Source organism: Mirounga leonina, unplaced genomic scaffold, assembly GCF_011800145.1.
Source record: "Mirounga leonina isolate KUSES-001 unplaced genomic scaffold, KU_Mleo_1.0 Mir_165, whole genome shotgun sequence".
In the NCBI taxonomy this organism is placed as follows: domain Eukaryota; kingdom Metazoa; phylum Chordata; class Mammalia; order Carnivora; family Phocidae; genus Mirounga; species Mirounga leonina.
The window spans coordinates 45,062,480-45,087,427 of NW_023270415.1; the positions used below are offsets into that span (position 1 = coordinate 45,062,480).

The 24,948-nt window shown below is 36.3% G+C and overlaps 1 protein-coding gene across 3 annotated transcripts in view; it reads right to left on the reverse strand.

Moving 5' to 3' along the window:
- Positions 1-24,948, reverse strand: part of STK3 (serine/threonine kinase 3) — a 274,685-nt gene that overhangs the window by 195,992 nt on the left and 53,745 nt on the right. For 2 of the 3 annotated variants that reach the window (XM_035011608.1, XM_035011609.1), the window contains one exon: positions 16,346-16,460. In XM_035011608.1, coding sequence (XP_034867499.1) covers positions 16,346-16,460 — 115 coding nt within the window. Of the gene's footprint in view, positions 1-16,345; positions 16,461-24,126; positions 24,237-24,948 lie in introns of all 3 variants that reach the window. The other variant, XM_035011610.1, reaches the window with a different exon arrangement.

The window sequence follows — 24,948 nt, forward strand, 5'->3', positions numbered from 1 at the left end:
ACTATTGTCACGGTGTGCTCAGGATCAGACTTAAGACAGGGAGGGAGGGCTCACCGTCCATCTGGCAGTGACAGGCAGTCCACCAGGCATGGAATGTACCATATAAAAATAAAGTGTATGAAGGTGGGCCTGACTGATGAAAAGGAAACAGAACTGGGAGAAATGCCAAGAAGAACAGCAACTAAGGTGAAGACTGGGCGGTTTACCAATAAGGGTAGCCAAGGAAATACCTTTGTAAGGTTAATTTACTTAGTTAAGGTGGAAGAGAAAGTCTACTGGAGGAACTATATTGTAATGTGGAAAAATCATAAAGAAAAGTGTTTATAATCCAATCAAAAGATTTACGAAAGATGTAATGGAGCGTAATGTCTATGATGTATTTAATCAGAGATTAAGACCTGGCACATGATTGCTATGAAAAATTTGAAAGGCCTAATCCTACAGTGCATGGTCATGTTAATGCTGTGGCTTGGAACTTTAAGAGGCATGTGTGAAATATACTTAGAACTCAGTTTCACTCTGTGGGATACACTAAATAAGGAGCAAGAATTACTTTACATACAAACGGACTCATTCTCCTAAGATTCTAGTACAGCTCTGAACAGTAGTACCTACTCAGGGTAAGAAAATTCTTCTTAAGAAAAGGGGTCATGGATATAAGAACTAACACCAGGGTCAGTCCACCTAGTCTAATAAGGAACCATGGGTCTTTAATCCTGATGAACAGACTTTCCAGGAGAAGTCTTACGGCAAACATTCACTGCTGACACAGCAGAAACAGGTTCCCAGAGAACTATCAGCCTTTCCATCCCTTACCTGGGACAGAAGTTTGAGAAAGGGTTGAAGACCCAACAGTTTCAACTCCCAATGTCAATAAATATGTCTTCTAACATTTCACAAACATTTTGGGAGTTATTTAGAGGTGGGTTTTTTTAATTGTGCTTTATTCTTGATACATTTTGTTTTGATTTTAGTTTTAGTAGATATATAGAATTATCTGTTATATTTTCCCATTCTAACACCCATTCACCCTTCTCGGGTTAACATATTCTGATTCCCCTTAGGAAATCACTACTTCCCCATCCTCAGAATATGTATTTCTAGCAGTCAGCTTTATCCTAGCTCCAGGTTAGACACAGACCAAGATCTAATCCAATTACCACATCACATTTATTGGCCACAGTGATGTGCTCAGAGAAAGGAACATGACCCATTCAGAAGCAGTGAGGCACAAGACTGCTTGCTGGATTTCAACTAGAAAGTATAAAAAACCCAGGAGCTGCTGGTAGCCATCTTGCAACTATGAGGCAAAACTCTGTGTGAGACTAAAATCAATACAGAGGTATCAAAATAAAAAGATGAATTCAAATAATTCCTTTCATCCTGAATCAGCCATGCATGAAACTAGCTCTGCAAAGATTTTTAGTTATGTGAGCAAATAAATTCCCATTTTGGCTTAAGCCAATTTAGGCTGGGTTTTCCATAACATAACCAAGAGATGAAACTGATACAGTAAAATGAAGTTGATACCAAAAAGTGGGGAAGGTCCTAGAAAAAAGGTTTGTATAAAGCACAAACCACTGACCAACTCTAAAAACATTAAAGGTTATTTCAGATATTTAACAGCATGAGATCTCTGAAGTTGATTTCTATATTTTGCCCCCAAACAAAAGGAATATGATATTGGGAGCAGGGAAAGTAGTATAAGCATGTTTTTTAAAAAGAATGTGCAGCGTTTTTTAAGTCTCCTTTTTTGCCTTCATTTCCTAGTACCACTTCCCCTAGCTAATAAATGTTTACTCCAAATCGTATTATTATTACATTTAGACTTCTCATTTTACAGAACTCCTTCAATGTTTCAGTGCCCATTAGTTTTTATGGCATACATGATATAACCACATAAAATGGTGACCAAACACACTGCTAAAAATCAGTGGCTTAGAGAAAGTTGAGGAGTCAAGTAGCAATCTCTGAAATACCTAAATCTCAAAGGCAATACTTAAGCTTACATGTAAAGACTTTATCTGAACATCCATCAAGTCTCAGATTCCAACTTCTTTACAATCAAAATTTCTCCCCCTCTTACTCCTTCTCTCTTGGGAAAAAGAATACATACATTTAATGGGGCTCTTAGGTATTCAACATGAGGAAAACACTGGGAAAAATAGCAAAGCAACTCAGTAACTCCCTCCCACCCCTCACCACTCTATCTCATCCCACCCAAAAAAAGAAGGATTGAGGGTATAAAATAGCCAAGGTTTTAAATAATAAAAAATTTATGGGATTCTTCCAGAAAAAAAAAAAATCTGCTCAACACAAAGTACACACATTAGAAAACATAACTAGAATATTTTAGCCATTATTATATACAAAAGGGCAGAGAGAGGCTGTCTTTCATGAAATCTGGATTGCAGATGTTTGGCAAAAAAAAAAAAAAAAAAGATTAATAATCTATCACAAAGTCCCACAACTAGTGATTCAAAATGAAAGCTTTCACTACTTACACCATATGTAAATATACATATATACATGCTGCTTATAATCCCTTGATCTGAAGAAAAAGAGAACTGATACTCTACTGTGAAAATGGTCAGTGGGCAGACATTTTAAAATCCTTTCCCACATGAAAAGATTCCTGGAAAAGAGATCAGAAGACAACAGAAAAGCACTCAATATATATGGAGTTGTAAATCCTGTATGAACTAGTATCTATTACACAAAGGGGGAGCATGCAACAAAGTGATTAGGGAAGTCAAACATGAATTAGTTCTATAACACAGAGGCGAATATAAACCCCCGAAAAGCACTTTATGGAACAGAAATCCATACAAATAAAAAAGATGCCTATTATTAGCAATGAAATAATATTAAACTTGAAACTCCAAATAAATCTTAAGTCAATAAGAAATTGGTATGCCTTCACCCAAAAGGAAAAAAAATCTATTTGAAGTAATACAAAATAAAATTAAGGCAAAACATATATTTTCAAAACACAATAAATCAAATATTTACTAAAAAGACTATTATGTACATGGCATTAATTCAAAGGGTACTAAGATAAAATACCCTAGTATGTTGTGAATAGCCACTGTCTGATTCTATTAAAGAATCTTTCACTGTAAAATGCAGCTCTCTTATTAAGACTATACCTCCCTCATTAACAAAGATAATTCAAAGTACCCATGGTGAATGGTTCCACAGACCGTGTATATTATGCTCAAACACAGCTGATTGCAAAGACATTCCTGCCCATATAAGTGAGACGACAGGATGGTGATGACAGTAGCAAGAGCAAACACATACAGGGCTTTTTATGTGCTAGGTGATGTTCCTTGTACTTTATTTATTTAATCTTCAGAACAACTCAATGAAGGAGGGTGGTCTTCTTAGCCCATTTAGCAGATGAAGAAAATGAGTAACAAAGAAGTTAAGAAACTTACCCAAGTTCACATAGCTAGTATGTAGCAGAACCAGAATTCAAACCCAGACATTCTACCTCCAAAGCCTGTACTCTTAACTATTACAATTCAATCCTAGTAATTAGATATCATTTCAAACCTTTCCTTCCCTCTAATCTACTTACAACTCTGTGATTCAGTTTCCCATCTACAACAGGGGTCAATAATAGTTCTTACCTTATACAGTTGTTTAATCCTCATATGAGGATTAAATGCAAAAACATGCACAATGTGTTTAGAATAACCAATACTATATAAATAACTACTCATAAAATATCTATCAAAAATCTGTTACTGGAGTTGAGAATAACAGTTATAAAACTAACAATCACGGCAGCAGACCTATCCACAAAGACCTGGCAGGCCAGAAAGGACTGGCATGATATATTCAGAGCACTAAACGAGAAAAATATGCAGCCAAGAATACTACATCCAGCTAGGCTGTCACTGAAAATAGAAGGAGAGATAAAAACCTTCCAGGACAAGCAAAAACTAAAAGAATTTGCAAACACAAAAACAGCCCCACAAGAAATATTAAAAGGGGTCCTCTAAGCAGAGAGAGCCCAATAGTAACATAGACCAGAAAGGAACCCAGACAATATACAGTAACAGTCACCTTACAGGCAATACAATGGCACTAAATGCATATCTTTCAATAGTTATCCTGAATCTAAATGGGCTAAATGCCCCAATCAAAAGACACAGGGTATCAGATTGGATAAAAAAACAAGACCCATCAATATGCTGTCTGCAAGAGACTCATTTTAGACCCAAAGACATCTCCAGATTGAAAGTGAAGGGGTGGAAAACCATTTACCAATCTAATGGACACCAAAAGAAAGCTGGAATGGCAATTCTTATATCAGACAAATTATATTTTAAACCAAAGACTGTAGTAAGAGATAAGGAAGGACACTATATCATACTTAAAGGGTCTATCCAACAAGAAGATCTAACAATTATGAATATCTATGCCCCTAACATGGGAGCAGCCAATTATATAAGCTAATTAATAACAAAATCAAAGAAACACATCGACAACAATACAATAACAGTAAGGGATTTTAGCACCTCCCTCATTGAAATGGACAGATCATCTAAGCAAAAGATCAACAAGGAAAGAAAGACTTTAAATGACACACTGGACCAAATGGACTTCACAGATATATTCAGAACATTCCATCCCAAAGCAACAGAATACACATTTTTCTCTACCGCCCATGGAACATTCTCCAGAATAGATCACATCCTGGGTCACAAATCAGGTCTCAACTGGTACCAAAAGATTGGGATCATTCCCTGCATATTGTCGGACCACAATGCTTTGAAACTAGAACTCAATCACAAGAGGAAAGTTGGAAAGAACTCAAATACATGGAGGCTAAAGAGCATCCTACTGAAGAATGAATGGGTCAACCAGGAAATCAAAGAAGAATTTTAAAAATTCATGGAAACAAATGAAAATGAAAACACAACTGTTCAAAATGGGATGCAGCAAAGGTGGTCCTAAGAGGAAAGTATATAGCAATACAAGCCTTTCTCAAGAAACAAGAAAGGTCTCACATACACAACCTAACCCTATACCTAAAGGAGCTGGAGAAAGAACAGCGAATAAAGCCTAAACCCAGCAGGAGAAGAGAAATAATAAAGATCAGAGCAGAAATCAATGAAAAAGAAACCAAAAGAATAGTAGAACAGATCAACGAAACTAGGAGCTAGTTCCTTGAAAGAATTAATAAGACTGATAAACCCCTGGCCAGACTTATCAAAAAGAAAAGAGAAACAACCCAAATAAATAAAATGAATGAAAGAGGAGAGATCACAACCAACACCAAAGAAATACAATTATAAGAACATATTATGAGCAACTATATGCCAGCAAATTGGATAATCTGGAAGAAATGGATGCATTCCTAGAGATGTAGCAACTACCAAAACTGAACCAGGAAGAAATAGAAAACCTGAACAGACCCATAATCCCTAAGGAACTAGAAGCAGTAATCAAAAATCTCCCAACAAACAAGAGCCCAGGGCCAGATGGCTTCCCAGGGCAATTCTAAAAAACATTTCAAGAAGAATTAATACCTATACTTTTAAAACTGTTCCAAAAAATAGAAATGGAAGAAAAATTTCCAAAGTCATTTTATGAGGCCACCATTACCTTGATCCCAAAATCAGACAAAGACCCAATCAAAAAAGAGAATTATAGACCAATATCCCTAATGAACATGGATGCAAAAATTCTCACCAAAATACTAGCCAATAGGATCCAACAGTACATTAAAAGGATTATTCACCACGACCAAGTGGGATTTATCCCTGGGCTGCAAGGTTGGTTCAACATCCGCAAATCAATCAATGTGATACAATACATTAACAAAAGAAAGAACAAGAATCATATGATCCTCTCAATAGATGCAGAAAAAGCATTTGACAAAGTACAGCATCCTTTCTTGATCAAAACTCTTCAGAGTACATACCTCAATATCATAAAAGCCATCTATGAAAAACCTACAGCGAATATCATTCTCAATGGGGAAAACTGAGAGCTTTCCCCCTAAGGTCAGGAACGCAGCAGGGATGTCCACTATCACCACTGCTATTCAACATAGTATTGGAAGTCCTAGCCACAGCAATCGGACAACAAAAAGAAATAAAAGGCATCCAAATCAGCAAAGAAGAAGTCAAACTCTCATTCTTTGCAGATGATATGATACTTTATGTGGAAAACCCCAAAGACTTCACCCCCAAAACTGCTAGAACTCATACAGGAATTCAGTAAAGTGGCAGGATATAAAATCAATGCACAGAAATCAGTGGCATTCCTATACACCAACAACAAGACAGAAGAAAGAGAAATTAAGGAGTTGATCCCATTTACAACTGCACCCAAAACCATAAGAAACCTAGGAATAAATCTAACCAAAGAGGCAAAGAATCTGTACTCAGAAAACTATAAAATACTCATGAAAGAAATTGAGGAAGACACAAGGAAATGGAAAAACGTTCCATGCTCATGGATTGGAAGAACAAATATTGTGAAGATGTCAATGCTACCTAGAGCAATCTACACATTTAATGCAATCCCCATCAAAATACCATCCACTTTTTTCAAAGAAATGGAACAAATAATCCTGAAATGTGTATGGAACCAGAAAAGACCCCGAATAGCCAGAGGAATGTTGAAAAAGAAAAGCAAAGCTGGGGCATCACAATTCCGGACTTCAAGCTCTACTACAAAGCTGTCATCATCAAGATAGTATGGTACTGGCACAAAACCAGACACATAGATCAATGGAACAGAAAAGAGAGCCCAGAAATGGACCCTCAACTCTATGGTCAAGTAATCTTCGACAAAGCAGGAAAGAATGTCCTGGAAAAAAGACAGTCTCTTCAACAAATGGTGTTGGGAAAATTGGACAGCCACATGCAGAAGAATGAAACTGGACCATTTCCTTACACCACACACAAAAATAGACTCAAAATGGTTGAAAGACAGGAGTCCATCAAAATCCTAGAGGAGAACACAGGCAGCAACCTCTTCAACCTCACCTGCAGCAACTTCTTCCTAGAAACATCGCCAAAGGCAAGGGAAGTAAGGGCAAAAATGAACTATTGGGACTTTATCAAGATAAAAAGCTTTTGCACAGCTAATAGTCAACAAAACCAAAAGACAACCGACAGAATGGGAGAAGATATTTGCAAATGACATTTCAGATAAAGGGCTAGTATCCAAAATCTATAAAGAACTTATCAAACTCAACACCCAAAGAACAAATGATCCAATCAAGAAATGGGCAGAAGACATGAACAGACATTTTTCCAAAGAAGACATCCAAATGGTCAACAGACACATGAAAATGTGCTCAACATTGCTTGGCATCAGGGAAATCCAAATCAAAACCTCAATGAGATACTACCTCACACCAGTCAGAATGGCTAAAATTAACAATTCAGGAAATGACAGATGTTGGTGAGGATGCGGATAAAGAGGAACCCTCCTACACTGTTGGTGGGAATGCAAGCTGGTGCAGCCACTCTAGAAAACATTATGGAGGTTCCTCAAAAAGTTGAAAATAGAGCTACCATATGACCCAGCAACTGCACTACTGGGTATTTACCCCAAAGATACAAATGTAGTGATCCAAAGGGGTACGTGCACCCCAATGTTTACAGCAGCAATGTCCACAATAGCCAAACTATGGAAAAAGCCAAGATGTCCATCAACAGATGAGTGGATAAAGAAGATGTTATATATATATGTATATATATATATATACACACACACAATGGAATATTATGCAGCAATCAAAAAAAAATCTTGCCATTTGCAACAACGTGGATGGAACTAGAGGGTATTATGCTAAGTGAAATAAGTCAATCAGAGAAAGACATGTATCATATGATCTCACTGATATGACGAATTCTTAATCTCAGGAAACAAACTGAGGGTTGCTGAAGTGGTGGGGGGTGGAAAGGATGGGATGGCTGTGTGCTAGACATTGGGGAGGGTATGTGCTATGGTGAGCGCTGTGAATTGTGTAAGACTGTTGAATCACAGACCTTCCGAAACAAATGATACATTATATGTAAAAAAAAAAGAAAAAAAAAAGATAGTAGGAAGGGAAAAATTAAGGGGGGGAAATCGGAGGGGGAGATGAACCATGAGAGACTATGGACCCTGAGAAACAAACTGAGAGTTCTAGAGGGGAGGGGGATGAGGGGGATGGGTTAGCCTGGTGATGAGTATTAAAGTGGGCACGTATGGAATGGAGCACTGGGTGTTATAAGCAAACAATGAATCATGGAACACTACATCAAAAACTAATGATGTAATGTATGGTGATTAACATAATAAAATAAAATTAAAAAAAAAAACAAACTAAAATCAGTGAGAATTTACCAAGCAGAATGGTCTTAATGTGTCCTTCACACTTCTAAAGAAGTGATGTCTAAATAAAACTTGGCTTTCCCAATTATTTCCATTATAAAACAATAAGCCCACCACAAGCCTTGAAGAAAACATATATACATAACTTAGGAGTTGCTTTCTTCAGTCTGGAACTTCCTCTCCATTATTTTTGTTCCCTCAATTGCTCCCCCCCCACACACACACACACACAATATCACAGAAGTATATCTCATCCAGGTAAAAGTAAATACTAAAAATTTCTCTATATACCAAGATAAATGTTTATATACATTTTAAGACTCAAAATTTATTTGGAATTTTAATGTCATTCTCATCTGGTCAGCTGCGCACTGGGTATTCTGAAAGGTTCAGTCAGAGTACTACTCTCAGAGTTTGCCTTTCCCAAAGAGCTACAGAATTATTGAGACAGAAAAGAACAACAGCAATCTTCTAATCCAAGGTCTAGTGCTGATCAAGATTTAAATTTCCTTCTAATTTTCTGTTGTGACGACATTCTTGTTTATGTCTCACTGTACAATTGTGCTAAGAGTTCTCTAAGTACAGATGAAAGAGGAGAATTGTTGGATGGATCACAGGGTGTGTATGTATTCAACCTTATAAGGGATTATCAAATTACTCCTCAAAGTAGTTGTACTAAACACCTAAGAATATGAAAGTTATATAAAACATACATAAGGCGAGAGGGGAATATCACTGACTCATGTTCAAAAGCCAACCCAAATTTGTAGTTAATTTTAGTTATTTGCCTATCCTCCTCCTGAAACCTCATTAAGCGGATAGAGACTTTTAAAATTAAATAAACTAATAACAGAAGATTCACCACAGGAGAGTATAATGAATTTGGAAGCATTTAATGGAAAGAGCCACAGCCAAGAGCAGGCAAAGAAAGGGTCTGCAACAAAATGAGTGATTGCCAAGTAAACTCCAGGGAGCTCCAGTTAGCACCACTGGGGGGTAGGGGGGCAGGAGTAAGAAGGGGATGGAAATGGTGGCTAGCTTTTCCATGGTAGCTGAAAAGAAGAAAATGGAGTAAGAAAAGAAAACAAGAAAATGGAATCCCTACTCTACCCCTACCCCCATTCCCATATCTACAGATGACATGCATTCTGGGAACTGACCCCCACATGGCAGTGGAGGGGGAGTGGTTCCTCTCTCAAGAAACTGAACAAATTGCCTCTGTAGGCCCTTCCCCTAAAAGCCAGCCCCAACCTATTCACCCTAAAATGATACCTGTTAGTCAAAAAGCATTGCCCAATGCTTCCAGTGAGAGTTGGTCAGCCTTCCTGCCAGTCAGCCTTGCCATGGGTAAGACCAAAACAAAGAAAAAAGTGAAACAACCACCCCCGAGGAAGTAGAAATGATTCAGGAAACAGAAAATCACTTTTTCAAAAGCTTATTTTTCTTAGAGTGATGAGAAAAACTTTTGCATCCATGTCTCAGCATTAAAATGTTACAAAAAAGTAATAATCAAAAATGAAGGAGTTCTTGTAAATTAAAATATAACTCCTGAAATAAGAAGTTCAGTTAGAAGAGTCAGAAAACAAAGTAGAAGAAACCACTCCCTACCCACTCCCCAAAAAGCAAAAAGATTAAAAAAAAAAAAAAATCTAGGAGGAAAAAAGAGAATAAAATTCAGGAGATTCACCATCCAGTGAAGAAAACAGAGTAGCTTATCAGAGAAAGTGTTCCAAAGCTGAAGAAAGACACAAGTGTTTATTTGAAAAGAACTGAGTGCTGAGCATAACTAATAAAAAGGACTCACACCTAGGCACATCCTTGTGAAGCATCTTGTTCCTTGTGTAGTATCAGAAACATCAGGATAAAAAGAAAACTCTGAAAAGTTCCAGATTTTGGGGAGTGGGGGGCAGAAGGGTGGGCAGGTAAAAAAACCTACAAATAAATAAGACTCTGAGAGGCATTAGCTATAACATTAGCAACACCGGATGCTAGAAGATAACAGACGAAAGCTCTCAAAGCTCTGAGAGAAACTTATTTTCTATGTAAATTTCTACATAAGCTAACTATCAATCAAATGTGAAAGCAAAATAAAGACATTTTCAGACATGCAAGGACTCAAACAGTTGACCTCTTATTCTTGTACCATGAAGAAGATAGCTTAGGAAGAATACAAAACGAGGGTAAAAACCAAGGAAATAGGAAATATACAAGAAAATGATGGCACTAACCCAAAAGTCCAGTGAAAAGAAATTCCAAGGATGCAGCTGTACAGCAGACCTAAAAAGCAATGAGTCCACATTAGAACAAGAAATCAGGGAGCTCCAAAGAATATCTTCTCAAAGAAGAACCATATAAATTCCAGGAAACAGATAAAATGAGTAAGAAGGTAGAAGACATTAGCAAAATGATAAAGATGGCATATGCTTCTTCTCTAAACTTGAAGGAAAAACAAAAACAAAAGGAACACCTCCAGGAAAAACAAAAATTATACAGCAACATCATGATCCTAACATAGATCCATCAAACTACAATGTGGCAATGATTCTGAGTGATTATGTGTGAGAAAAGTAAATCCGTTAAAGCAGATGCTGGGAACTTTCTCCTTCAGATGACCTAGGAGTATGACACTGAACTTTTAGAGAGGGAAATATAATTTTTAGCATATCATTGTTTCCTCTTCCAAGATGTCCTTTGCCCTCTCTTCTCTGATTCATTCATTCATTCATTCACTCATTCATTCATCCATCCATCCATCTATGCACGCAACAAATATTTACTGAGCATCCTGCATGCCAGTCATTGTCTAGGAATGGAGATAAAGCAGTGAACAAAGAAGATAAAACCCTGCCCTGGTGGAGCTTGGATTCTAACGAGAGATGACTCCTCTTCCAAGAATCTGCTACGGGGTTCTGAATCTGCTACGGGGTTCTAATGCCTACGAAGCTTTCTCTGAACTTCCGTGTTCGGCTAAGATCTTCTTCTTTACTGCTCCTAAAGAATCCCTAACTCTTCATAGAGTCGAATTCAGTTTTTATATAGATATTACCTCAACCATGCAACAACAGAAAATTTATTAGTTATTTGTACCTCTACTGCAGAGCACTGCGTCTAGATCAATAAATGTTTTGAACCTTTCCATTCAACTGAACTGTAAATAAAACTGCCAAGTAAAATGTAAAGCAATATAGATGTTAACTATTATTTAACAGATGAGGAAGCTAAAGTTCCTGTCAGGTAAATGACTTGCTCAGATCATAAAAACAGTCTGTGAAAGAGCCTAAACTAAAATCCACAGCGCTAGGTTAAATTAAAATAAGTGGCTAAATAAAAAAATGGGCCAAAATGAGAGAGAATAACCTTAGGCCTTTATTTTCTCAGAACTTTTCCAAGTACACAACAAATGTCTAAGACATAGACTCTATTTCTTCCACATGTCAAGGCATAGCTTAACAATTACATAAGACCATTGTGAAAGCTTCTAATCAAAAATATAATCTACTTTTAAAAAGCTTCAATTGCATAGAGTTGTGTATTTCTACTTTGCAGTATATAATACTTGAAACACATAAATGTTGAGATGTTAAATGACATTTGATATAAAATCTATTCATTTTTAAATGTTTCCTCACAAGGAAATCTTCAAAATTATTCCCATAAATATATTTTATATATTCCCATGTTAGGCTTTTTCTTTTTAAATTTGAAAACACTAAAAGTAAATAAATAATGCTTACATGAACTTCCATTAGTAACAACAACAAAAAGGCAAGACGTTTCTTTTTTTATCAGCCAACTTTAACCTTATTGAGGTTAAAGTTACCAAGATACGCATTTGCAAATTTAAGCAAAAAATTAAATTCACATACATATATAACTTCTGTAAAAATAAGAAAACTAATGCAATAGATTCTGTTATTTCACGCATTCCAAGGTTACTGGTAAACACACTTTCTATGGCCTTTCTTTGCTATATGAACATACCTGTTCAATAACCTGTAATACTAAAACTAAATAGAAGTAACCATGCAAATTACAACCTAGCTACAAAAATATAACACTGAATAGATGGAGAGAGTTGTTTTATATTCATAGGACAAGCAGCCAAGGAATTGATCCTGTTTCAGTTCAACAAACATTCATCAAAGCTTTGCCAGATGCCAGCAGCGACTCCAGGCACTTACAATATTTCCAAAATGAATACGTAAAAATGTCCGTCCTCAAGTGGCTTATAACAGGGAAAGGCAACTACAATGATTCTTCTCCTAAACACTCAGAGCTGACCAATTATATGTGATTTCTAGATACCACAGCAGGGTTATCTACACATAGGTTTCACCACACTTAAAAGATGGTTCAAAGCAATGTAATTATTTTGAAAAATAGTCAATTACTAAAATATATGACATCAGGACTTGAGCTGTGTTTCTGAGTCTGATCACAGAAATCAGGAATTTAACTCACATATATTTATAGATGCCCAAACACTCAGAAGTTGAAAGATTCAGTGAATACTAACTATATGTTCATATAGCAAAGATTCAAAGAATACATCTATTTAACATCTCATTTACTCATAATGAAACCAAGAGACTCAGAGAAACTTTTATCACCCACTGGAATAGAGAAGAATTTCAACTTCATCCTATCTCTAGTAGCACTACCACTGATAACCACAATTACCATTATCAGCTCAAATGCCAACTTTTTGATCGGCCCCATGTTAAGCAGCAACATTTAAATAGATACAATCCCAACCCTTTGCTGCTCAGCCTCAGTTCCAATCACTGGAATATGCCTAATTAATTCCTAAACCTAATTCTATGCCTTTATCTTTTCCTAGATGTTTTCCAAAGAAAAAGTATAGGTCAAGGTATAAAACCTCTGAAAGATATATTTTGAAGCTCCTTCTTTATCTATTCTGACAATAAGATAATTGGTTTTATGACTTTTAAAATATATGAAGTGCTCATATAACTATTAACAAACTGTCAGGGAATCCTGAAAATTGATAAGGAAAATGCCAACAACAATAACAAAAAAATAAGCACAAAAAGGAATAAAAAAGCCAATACACATTAAAAAAAGGTGCAAAGTCTACCTACTAGTCAAAATATGTAAAAAGTTAAAATTAATAGTAGTAAAAATTATAATAATAATAGCAGTTAGAATTTATTATTCTCTTTCTTTATGTGTGAATATACAGTAAAGACTTACCTAATTAATTAATCAACCAATTAGATAAGAAACTACTCAGGAAAACAGGAAAAGTTTCAAAGAGGACACGATATGTGAGCTGGTCCCTCATGGATGCAAATTCACTAGGCAAAGCCTGGGGGTAAGGGAAACCCTCAAAGGTGGAGGAGAGGATAAGTCACTAACATTTACAAAAACACCAAAATACGAATCCAGTTTCTATTCTAGGAGCCATTTCTATTCTAAAGTGCATAATAAAAGTGACAAGTTATGAAACTGTACAGAGAAGAGAGAGGTAAGACATAAACAGCATTATACTTCAAGCTAAACAGATTAAACTTAAATGTTTTTTAAAAGGTATGTAACTTAATCAGATTTTTTCCCTGTACCTTTAATTTTCAAGGAAACATCTGATCAAAACCAGATAGCAATCGATAATTAAAAATCAGCAATACTTCATCCCTAATGAGATACCTTTCAAAGACAAGCACAATTCTACAAAAAGACATTACTTAGGTGGTCTTCCAAAAGTCAACCCTTTTAAATCAAAAACTAAAAGAAACTGCCAACCTAGAATTCTTTACCCAGTAACTGTATCATTCAAAAATGAAGTGAAATAACATTTTCACTAATCGCCATCATACCCACATAAAAGCACTAAAGGACATGTTCTTCAAGCAACTGAGAAATGCATAAGAGAATAAGGAACAATAAAAAGCATAAACACTGACAATATAAACAATAAGAATGTCTTGCGCTGTTTAAAATGTATTAAATAGGTACATTAAATTAATAAATTAAAAGAAACAAAGCACATAACAAAAAACAAAAGAGCATATAAACTCTAAAAAAAAAAGTTCCCATACCCTTAGGAAAAAAATGGATTGTTCTGTGACCATGAAAACAATTAATTACTAGAGTGAGTTTTAACAGATCAAGGACAACTGTTTCACTGATCACATTTTTGAAAACCAGCCAATTAACTGATAACAGCCACACCTCTGAAATTCAGACAATTAGAATTATCACTCCAGTGATCATTCCTATAAAATGATCAAATATTTACAATGTCCAGGCATTTTTAAAAAAAGGGATGATACAAATCTTATACTACTAATCCTCCAAATAGTGGTACTCTTTTCTGATAATACATAAATGAAAGAAAAGTAGGATGCAAATATTTTTGAGATTTAACAGGAGCTGTTATCAAGGCAATACGCAGAGACAATACACCTACAGCTCCTGATCCTATCTCGTGCTGCTCTAAGTTCTTTTTCATATCTGGGAATCATACTCTTCCATGCTACCCCACACCCAAGGATAGCTGTTCTGTGAGAATAACAAACTATTTGAAATGTGTGACTCCCCAGTATATTCAGTGGATTCTGTCTTCCAAAAAAAGAATGTGAATGGGGCAAAATATTCTCTTTGATAATGGGTAAAGGAGATTCCTGAAGATAATTATTCATTCATATCCGTATTTTAGAATTAGAGTATACCTTCATGGTTTGTAATTATTGGCAACAAGATAATAAAGTACTTGAATCTAATATTTCCTATCTATTCACAATGGTAACATTAACATTTAAAATCAAGAAAACAGATTTTCTGTTTCACACACTTTTATTCATATTTCTAATATTTGGTAATTTCAAGTACCAAATGCACTGCGTTTAGCCCTGAAATGATTTTAAAACACTTCGTTAACTGGAGTATAATTATTTTCAATTAAAGCATTGTTCTGTCACTCAAGAATCATCTGATTTACATAAATACTACTTAAGCACCATAGAAATTCTAAAATATATAATTAGAATGTCACAATTCACTTAATTCATTCTGTCAAAACAGGGATTATTTTAATTTCTATTTTACTTCTTTTAAAAGAAATCCTATTTATTTTCTCGAACAGAAAAAAAAAATTAGTAGGATAAACTTACAACTTTTTCCCCAATCAAACTTGAAAATTATTCTGGTTAACCACAAATTGACTCAGGTAGTTAAGTATTTTTCTGAATGTATTTTACCGAAATATGTCTGACAACATATAATAATGTCATATAGTAATTAGGTTACTGTTCTACAGAATTACAAATTATTTCACTGATTCATTCTTACTCTACATTCACAGATAAAAAAGTCACTTTCATCCTTATAAATTATCCAAGTAAATCAGATGCATCTCTAGCATAAATTAAACAATTTTGTTAATAGCTCTTTTACTTAGGATTAAAGCATAACCATAAAAAGGTATTATTAAATAACACATTTCACTAACTTGAATTCTCACACACACACACACACACACAAAATTATGAGCTAGCTTTGTCATTTTCAAACATCCTGACAATATTTGGGAAAATAAAGACAAAAATTGTTTTTCAATTATTTCAATTGTAATTCAATTATTTCAATTATTTTTCAGAAACATAAAACTTCAATTGTTTACCAACCACAGATTATAACACAGAAAACTTAAAGAAATACCATAAATATTATGTACTTTAAATAAAATTCAAGCCATAACTTACATACTGATTCTAAATGACGAAGTAGAGTACCATGGTAGATTCTCGGTGACTTAAAAATTTCCTAACAAATAAATTAAGCAATCATATGACTCTCGAATTTGCCATACAAAGGTATATGGCTGGTTCTCACACCTCATACTAGATCCTTTTACACTGTAAAACCTTTTCTTTTTTCACACTGATATTTTCTTTGTAACAAAATACTACCTAGTCAAATTCTAAAGTATGAATCTTTAGAAATGAGGTTAGCAAAACAATTTAAAAATACTTACTGTCTTGTTTCGTAATCTAATTATGTCCGAGACAGAGCCAGCGCCACAGTACTCCATAACGATCCAGAGGTCTGTGTTCTTAAAATAACTGCCATAGTACTTTACAACATATGGGCTAAAGAAAAATATACAGACAATTAAACTTAGTTAATTCCCAAAGAAAATTATTTCTTAATCCCAATACAAAGTATTTTCAACATTTCATATTGTTCCAATAAGCAAACTTAATGAGTAAATATCTATTGTACATCAAATTGTCTATATGTAGGGTTCACCAACTGTGCATAATTGGGCTTTAATTCATGGATGAAATTTTAACAGGATTGCAAAGCAGAGGAGGCCCAAATGCTTTGAGTGATTCCCAAGAAAATAAGGCTTTGTTTTGGCAAAGGACTTAGTCTATAACATAAGGAACAAATGAAAATATTTTAACTAAAGCATTTTAAATGTAAACCTTTAAGGGAGTTTGCATTCAGTCAAATAATAATATTCAACTTTAAAATACTCTATAATTCAACGAAGCCAAAAAAATTATTTTTAATTCTCTTTTATTTGGGCCTCTAAAATTCTAGAAATAAGTAATTACAACTATTTTTGCTTTAAATTCAGATAATTAAAATTAATTTATTTTTTTAAGATTTTTATTTATTTATTCATGAGAGACAGAGAGAGAGAGGCAGAGGGAGAAGCAGGCTCCCCAAGGAGCAGGGAGCCCGATGTGGGACTTGATCCCAAGACCTTGGGATCATGACCTGAGCTGAAGGCAGACGCTTAACCATCTGAGCCACCCAGGCGCCCTAAAATTAACAATTTAAAATATTTCTGAACTGAACTTTTATGTCTTTCAGAGCAGAATAAACTATGTTTATAGCCTAGTTGTTTTCAAGAAGACTCAGAAAGGGACAAATAGTCACATGTTTATTTATTTAATATTTAATACTTAATATTTACTAAGGGCACGTATATACACTGATATGTAAGACATCTTGCCCAACTCAAAGAGGCAGAGTATCCATATTCACAGAATACACAAAAAATAAAAACAAGGTAACATAAACTATGTAATAGCTTAAATGCTCTAAGAATTAAAATAAGGAAATGGTAGAGCCAGCAGAAAGAACTTGTAGAAAGGGAGGGATTTGAACTATGAAAGAAAGGTTAAAACTTCAAAATATGGGTGAAGGAGAGATAAGAACATTCTAGAAAAAAGAAAGGCCATGAGCAAAAGCACAAAGTAGAAAGGAAAAAACCAAGAATGGCATGTTTAGAGGACAACTTGTTCAACAGATATTTTTATCCAGTAGCAGTTATCATGAAAAGTGGCAGCTGTATAAGATAAATAAGAAACAAGAACCAAATTAGCAAAAAATAATAATAAATGGAAAGTATTATAAAAGATGACATAAAGAGACCACTAAAACAAGAGGTCAAAAGAGGACGGTCAGGGAAGACTTCTCAGTAGGGCATTTAATTTTAGCCAAGTCGTCAAGTCAAGGGTAGAGCAGATTGGTTGAAGCTGAAGGGCTCAAAGTAAAAAGGAAGCTACAAGGCTAGAATTCAATCCTGTTGTATCCTTCTGCTCCTCATTACCTCTGTACAGACTTGCTCCCAACTGGTCTCCTTGTCAGTTTTCTCCCCCATTCTAATCTATGTTCCATATAGTTGACAAGGTTACCTTCCTTTAAAACAAAAATAAAATAAACTGATCATATTGCTCCCCCATTAAAAACAAAACAAAAACAAAAAACCTCCAATGGCTCTCCATTACTGAAAGAAAAAGATCTTAACTGCTTCATATCACATAGAAGACCTTTCCAAGTCTACCTTTCTACCCACATCTCTCATCACTCCCCATCTCACACCTTACATTTGCAGATACACTCAGCTTTGGTAGGTGCTGAGATGGAAAGTAAATATCAGGAGTTCCTAAGTGTTCACTGAACCATTGAAGAAAAGTGCTTGTTTACAAACAAATGAAACTAATCTACACACCACGAACTTCAACTTATGGGAAACAAAAAAGCCTTCTTTACATACACTTCTTTGGGGTATGAGTGCCTGTGTAGAAACCTTTACAGAAGAGTACTGCTCTTACACCTGGCTATGCATCAGAAACACCTGTGACCCAGGTCCCACACCTTAGGGGTTCTAATTCAGTAGGTCTTCTAAAAGCTCTATGGGCGACTCTGATATAGACCCACAGTTAAACCTCACTCCAGGAGAATAGCCTTCAAAGAGCTTCTTTAAATATTAATGTTCTCATTTAAAATTTTGAAAGTATTAGGTAACAATGAATTCAATTATACTCACTGAAAAGCACATAGAAAACATATATTTTATCTTGCAAGAGTAATCAGCAGTTCTAAGGGTAGGACTGACAGCCCTTATGAAAATTAGGGATTCTAACTTGGGCAGCTACCTGAAGAAGCAACTCTATCTCTCCTTAGGGATGAGTCAAGAGAATGGCTTTGGGGACAGGCAAAATTCTCTCCAAAAAATACTTTGTGGTCCATTCTAATACACAATCAAGTACATGGATCAAGGTCCAACAGTTCTATATCATAAAACATGGCCTCAATAATTATAACCTAGAAAAGTATTCAAGCAGATAGGGCTAAATAGCCACATTAAGGACACATACCTGAATACAGTTTCTATCATGCATTCAACATTCATTCATTGACCCTCTGCTTACGCCAGATGTTCAATATGCAGTGGTGAACCACACAAACACAATTCTGATTCTCAAAGAGCACACACCAGCATGAAATACACTGGTATTAGAGAAGTAAACCCACAGATAAATACAATTACTAACTGTGATTTAAAAGGGGGAGGGGGCTGCCATGAGATAAACTGGCTGAGACTTTATTTTGCATTCATCATTTCTCCAATAAAACTGTTCTTAGTTCATATGAAAGAATGGAGTAACATCCATATTCCATGGTAGTCCCTGACTTGGAAAGCACTAGAGTATATGGAAAAACTTTGAAAGCAGACAGGGGTGAGCTTTAACAACCAAATATCCCCCTTCCATTGAATGGCTGTGGATTACAATTTAGATTTGGAAAAGAAAAAATGCTTAACCGCAAAGGTTTATATAGAATAGTGGCCTGCAATTGGTCATCCTCTGATAGCTTCTACATCAATACTTCTTTTACAAATTTAAAGCACTTACAATATCTTGTAATTACTTTGTCACTGACTTTTATCTGCCTCCCCCAGAAGAAAAGAAGTTTCATGAGGTTAGGTGCCAATCTGGTCTGCTCTCCATTTTATCCTCAGTACCTCCCTTCTTATATGTACAAAAGAAAGCAGTGAATAAGTGAACAAAGGAATAATCACAGAAAAATTAACAGAAGGGACTTAATGTAGGCCTTCCCAAAAGAACAACATTTAAGGTAAGATTCAAAGGTTTGCTGGACATTAACCAGATAAAGAGCATGCAGGCACCGAGAACTGTCTGTGCAAAGGCCCTGAGGAGAGAAAGAGCAAATCATTCTCAAGAAATCAAAAGATGAGTGTGCCTAGAATAAAGTGAGTGAAGACTACGGTTGAATACAATGTAGTTGCAGACAGAGGCAGAAGTCTGATAATGAAAGGCCTCAAAACCAAGGTAAGGAAATTGGGCTTTATTGGATATGTAAAAGCAGATCTGAGAAGAATTTTAAGCAGAGCAATAACATGACCTAATGTATACTTTTAAGATTTCTCTGGCTGCCGCATCAAAGCTAGATTGTGGGAAAGCAAATATGGACACAGGTAGAACAATTAGAAGATCATGTTAATCTAAGCATGCAAGAGATTGTATTGTGCCTATCTTTTTATTTTCTGTATTTATGATGCTTTGACATCTGAGACCTGCTGACGAGGCCTCCACTGTCCCTCTCAGGATCAGCTCATTCCTAGAGGTAGCACCTGTGAGTGTTCCCTTCATATGCAATCAAACCAATCAGAAGTCCATACCCCCAACCACCTCCAGGGCCACTGTTTCCCTAACCTCATCAACCCAGAGCCAAATACCAGACAACGAGGGACTGCCCTACACCCCAGAGCCCACTGAAATCATTCTGAACTAACCAATCCTAAACCTGTTTACGCTAGCTCATCCATTCCTTCCCACAGAACCACAATAAAGGCTCTTCCCCATGTTTTCTGCTCTCTCCCTCTGCCTCCTAACTGATCCTGGTGCTTCCCTGTATGTCTTCCCTCACTTTCTTCACCCAATCTTGCATGGCAGGCTTGCATCTCTTGGGATCTGTAAGTATAATAATTTATTTCACCATACCGAAACAATAATAAAACCTACATTTTTAAAAAGAGATGTGGTGAATTGGAGTGGGAGTAAAAGAAACAGAAAAGAGAACAAATTCAAGAGATATTTGCAAGGTACACTCAACAGAATTTGATAATGATATAGACTGGCAAGCTAGGAGGCAGTAAGCAAGTCTTCTTCAGTGTTTTATCCCCTGTGCCTCCCTTCAATAGCACACTTAACATAAATTTAAGACTGGCAAATGAAGATTAAAATTTAAAGCTGTAATTTAAAAAAATTACATACATAGGTACAAATATGCTCAGCGAGCACAAGACCTGGGGTTTCTAACTCAGGCTGTTTCCACTGACATAGACGTCATTCATTCAAATTCATTCATCATTCATTCATGTATCACTTTAAAATAATCAACATTCACTGAACAACATATATGGCCTAAGGGCAGAAGCTAGGGAGAAAAATGGGTAGACTTTAGTGACCAGAAATGCCAGTGAAGGCAATGGGGAATCCCTGAAGAAATCTATGCAAGAAAATAATACAATCAAATAGCATTTAAAGAGGATTATCGTATACAAGATTGTCGGGCCAAAGCTGAAACCGTTCAGTTCAATCAGCCAGTTAACTAACTGTATGGTTATTCAGACATCCTAACATCTTTTTTTTTTTTTTTAAGATTTTACTTATTTATTTGACAGAGAGAGAATGAGAGAGAGAGCACATGAGAGTGGGGAGGGTCAGAGGGAGAAGCAGGCTCCCTGCCAAGCAGGGAGCCCGATGCGGGACTCGATCCAGGGACTCCAGGATCATGACCTGAGCCGAAGGCAGTCACTTAACCAACTGAGCCACCCAGGCGCCCCTAACATCATTTTTTAACCACATGTTGATTCTTAAATGCTAGAGGGGAGGCAGAGTTTCCTTCAAGACACAAGCTCCATGTTATTTATATAATTTTAAGAAACACACAAAATTTTAATTCAGCCGTAATTCCTAAGAATCTTGACTAAGTCGCTGTATGGACTTACAAGACATATGAGAACCCAGCAATTCTGTACATTTTTGGCACTGCTAAATAGTTCAATATGACTTAGGAAATTCCATTGGGTGGAGGGACAAGGAAGACACAAGTCAAATTACTGCACACATTAGGAAGCAAAGGTGAAACATGATGCCTTGATAACTGGGGAGACAATCATGAGCCATGTTCCTCTCCTTTCACCCGGGCCATCTCCCACCGCTTCCTTCTCCTGTCCCCTGTATTCATTTCACTTCCCCTCTTTAACACCTTCAACCCAGTGGAACTACGTATCATCTTCCCCAACTTTTTTTTTGGGGGGGGGTGCTCCTCTCATTCCATGCCTAATGACCATATCCTTTCCATTCCTGTATCCTTTTCACACCTCCTCTACACCCTTTATCCTGCCAGTCTTCCGCCAGTATCACAATTCAAGATAGAAACTGTATAAAATGAGAAGTGACCAGAGAGAAAAATGGAAGAAGCACTACAAACTCTTCTTGTCTATTTGCACCTTATATAAACATTACTCGCAGTACAAATTATTTGTAGTGAATCATTATGTTTAAGCTTCTTATGGAAATTCAAATGTTCATTTTTACCGCCTAAAAGGTAATTACATTTTTATACTACGTTGAATTTCATCTTAATTGAAGGTAACCATGTACTGCTAAAGGTATTTTTTAATAGATTTTTGTTTTTTGAGGTTTAGGTTCACAGCAAAATTGAGTGAAAGACACAGAGATTTCCTATATACTCCCTGCCCCCACACATGCATAGCTTTCCCCTATCATCAACATCCCCCTCCTGAGTGGTACATTTGAAACAACTGAGAAATCTAATCTAAACTGACACATCATACACAGTAGTTTCACTATCCTAAAAGTCCTCTGTGCTCCACCTATTCCTCCTTCTCACCCTCCTAACCCCTAGCAATCACTGATCCTTTTTTTGTCTCCATAGTTTTGTCTTTTCCAGAATGTTATATAGTGGGAACCATATAGTATGTAGCCTTTTCTGATTGGCTTCTTCCACTTAATAATATGCATTTAAGTTTCCTTATGTCTTTTCGTGGTTTGATAGCTCATTTCCTTTTAGTGCTGAGAAATATTCTGTTGTCTGGATGTACCACAGTTTATTTATGCACTCACCTACTGAAGGACATCTTGGTTGCTTCCCAGTTTTTGGTAATTATTAATGAAGTCACTATAAACATCCATGTGCAGGTTTTTATGTGAACATAAGTTTTCAACTCCTTTGGGTAAACACCAAGAAGTATGACTGCTGGATCATATGGTTAAAAGTACGTTTAGTTTTATATGAAACCGACCAAACTGACTTGGAAACTGGCTGTACTATTCTGCATTGCCACCAGCAACAAATGGAAATTCCTTCTGCTCCATATCCTCACCAAGATTTGGTGTTGTCGATGTTCCAGATTTGGCCCATTTGAATAGGTGTGTAGTGGTATCTCACTGTTGTTTAATTTGCATTTCTCTGATGTGAGAAATAGGATGTGAAACATCATTTCATGTGCTTATTTGCCATCTGCGAATCTTCAAATCTTTGCTGGTAAGGGCTCTCTTGAGGCCTTTGGCCCATTTTTAATTGGGTTGTTTATATTCTTGTTAAGTTTTAAGAATTCTTTGTATATTTTGGATAACAGTCCTTAACAGATACATCTTTTGCAAACATTTTCTAAGTCTTCCCATTCTGAGCATGTGATAATTAAAATACTAAGAAATGGCTATTTTTCACTACATAAGTTTCATTAACATCCTTCTACCATCTTAATAGCGTTTTAAACTTAATGGGGTAACATAGTCCTTTTACAAAAGCAAGATGAGGGGCGCCTGGGTGGCTCAGTTGGTTAAGCGACTGCCTTCGGCTCAGGTCATGATCCTGGAGTCCCAGGATCGAGTTCTGCATCGGGCTCCCTGCTCGGCAGGGAGTCTGCTTCTCCCTCTGACCCTCCCCCCTCTCATGTGCTCTCTCTCTCAAATAAATAAATAAAAATCTTTAAAAAAAAAACAAACAAAAGCAAGATGAATATTCTCCTATGAAAACTGAACTGTTCCCAATATAAACCCAAATCACAGCAATTCATTTCTTGGCCCATCCAAAAATGAATATACATATACGTGAACTGATACAAATTGCCAAAACTCATCACAAATCCTTCAATATGCTGATTTTCAAACTTTTGAGGGGATAGGGGGAAGGCCCCCACTAACAGTGTTTAAATGGAATTCTACCCAGAAACAGCAAATAGAACAGGTAGGAGAGGGACGACACTGATCTAAGCCTCTGAGCAGACCAGCGAAAAATGTGCTATTCCCAACACACAGATCACCTCTCCTCTTTGCCCCCCAAATCTAAGTCATCCAAAGTCACTCAGTTTGGGTATGACCTCCCTGGGGTAGCTTTCCCTGGGAATCTCCAATGGTGAGATGTTAGATATGCCTTCCAACCTACAGAGTTCCCCATACTTACCTCATCACAGCTCTTACCACACTGTATTAAAACAGCACATCCAGTCATCGGCCTCTTCTTTCTGACTGAAAGTCCCTCTGAAGTCTAAGACTCATTCATTGTTTTATCTCCTGTGAGCAACACATAAAGACTACCCTTGGCAGTAGGTACTCAACATATATCAGTTGAGTGAATAAGTGAATAAGTGTGTGCCTTGATGCATGTGGTAACAACACACTTCTCTTGGCTTATATATGAGAAGTTCCTTGAGGAGCGTAAGAACCAGGAATGTAGGGGCTGTGTCAACTGTGGTTCCCTTGGATCCACGTTACCTAGCACACATATTCCCAGGTATTACTGCCCAGCTCCTGCCTCTACCCCAAGCTTCAGTTTGAACTGCTGGAATCTTTTCTGTAGACCTTGCTTTCTTCAGCACTGGCCCTGGAGTCAGCAAATGTGGGTTCTTACAGCATCCCAGTCCCTAACTAGCTGTGTGATCCTGGACAATTCACATAAAATCTCTAGGTCTCATCTTCTGTACCTGTAAAATAGTTCTAAAATATGCTTTAGTACCAGGAGCCTTTTCCTCAAATAAAATTTTAGAATGAGTCCCAATATAGAAAAAAGATAAAAGCAATGACTAAAGTTTTTCATTCTGCTCAATTCTTCACTGTTTAAGGAAAATACCCCCACCTCCTTAGAGCAGAGTACATTTGCAAAACTCTAAACTAATAGAGATCTAGTGTAGCATTAACATTTTATGATTTATATATTCAACAAATATTTATTAAATGTCTATTCTGTGCCAAGCACTGGACTAGACACAGAAGATTCTGTAATAAA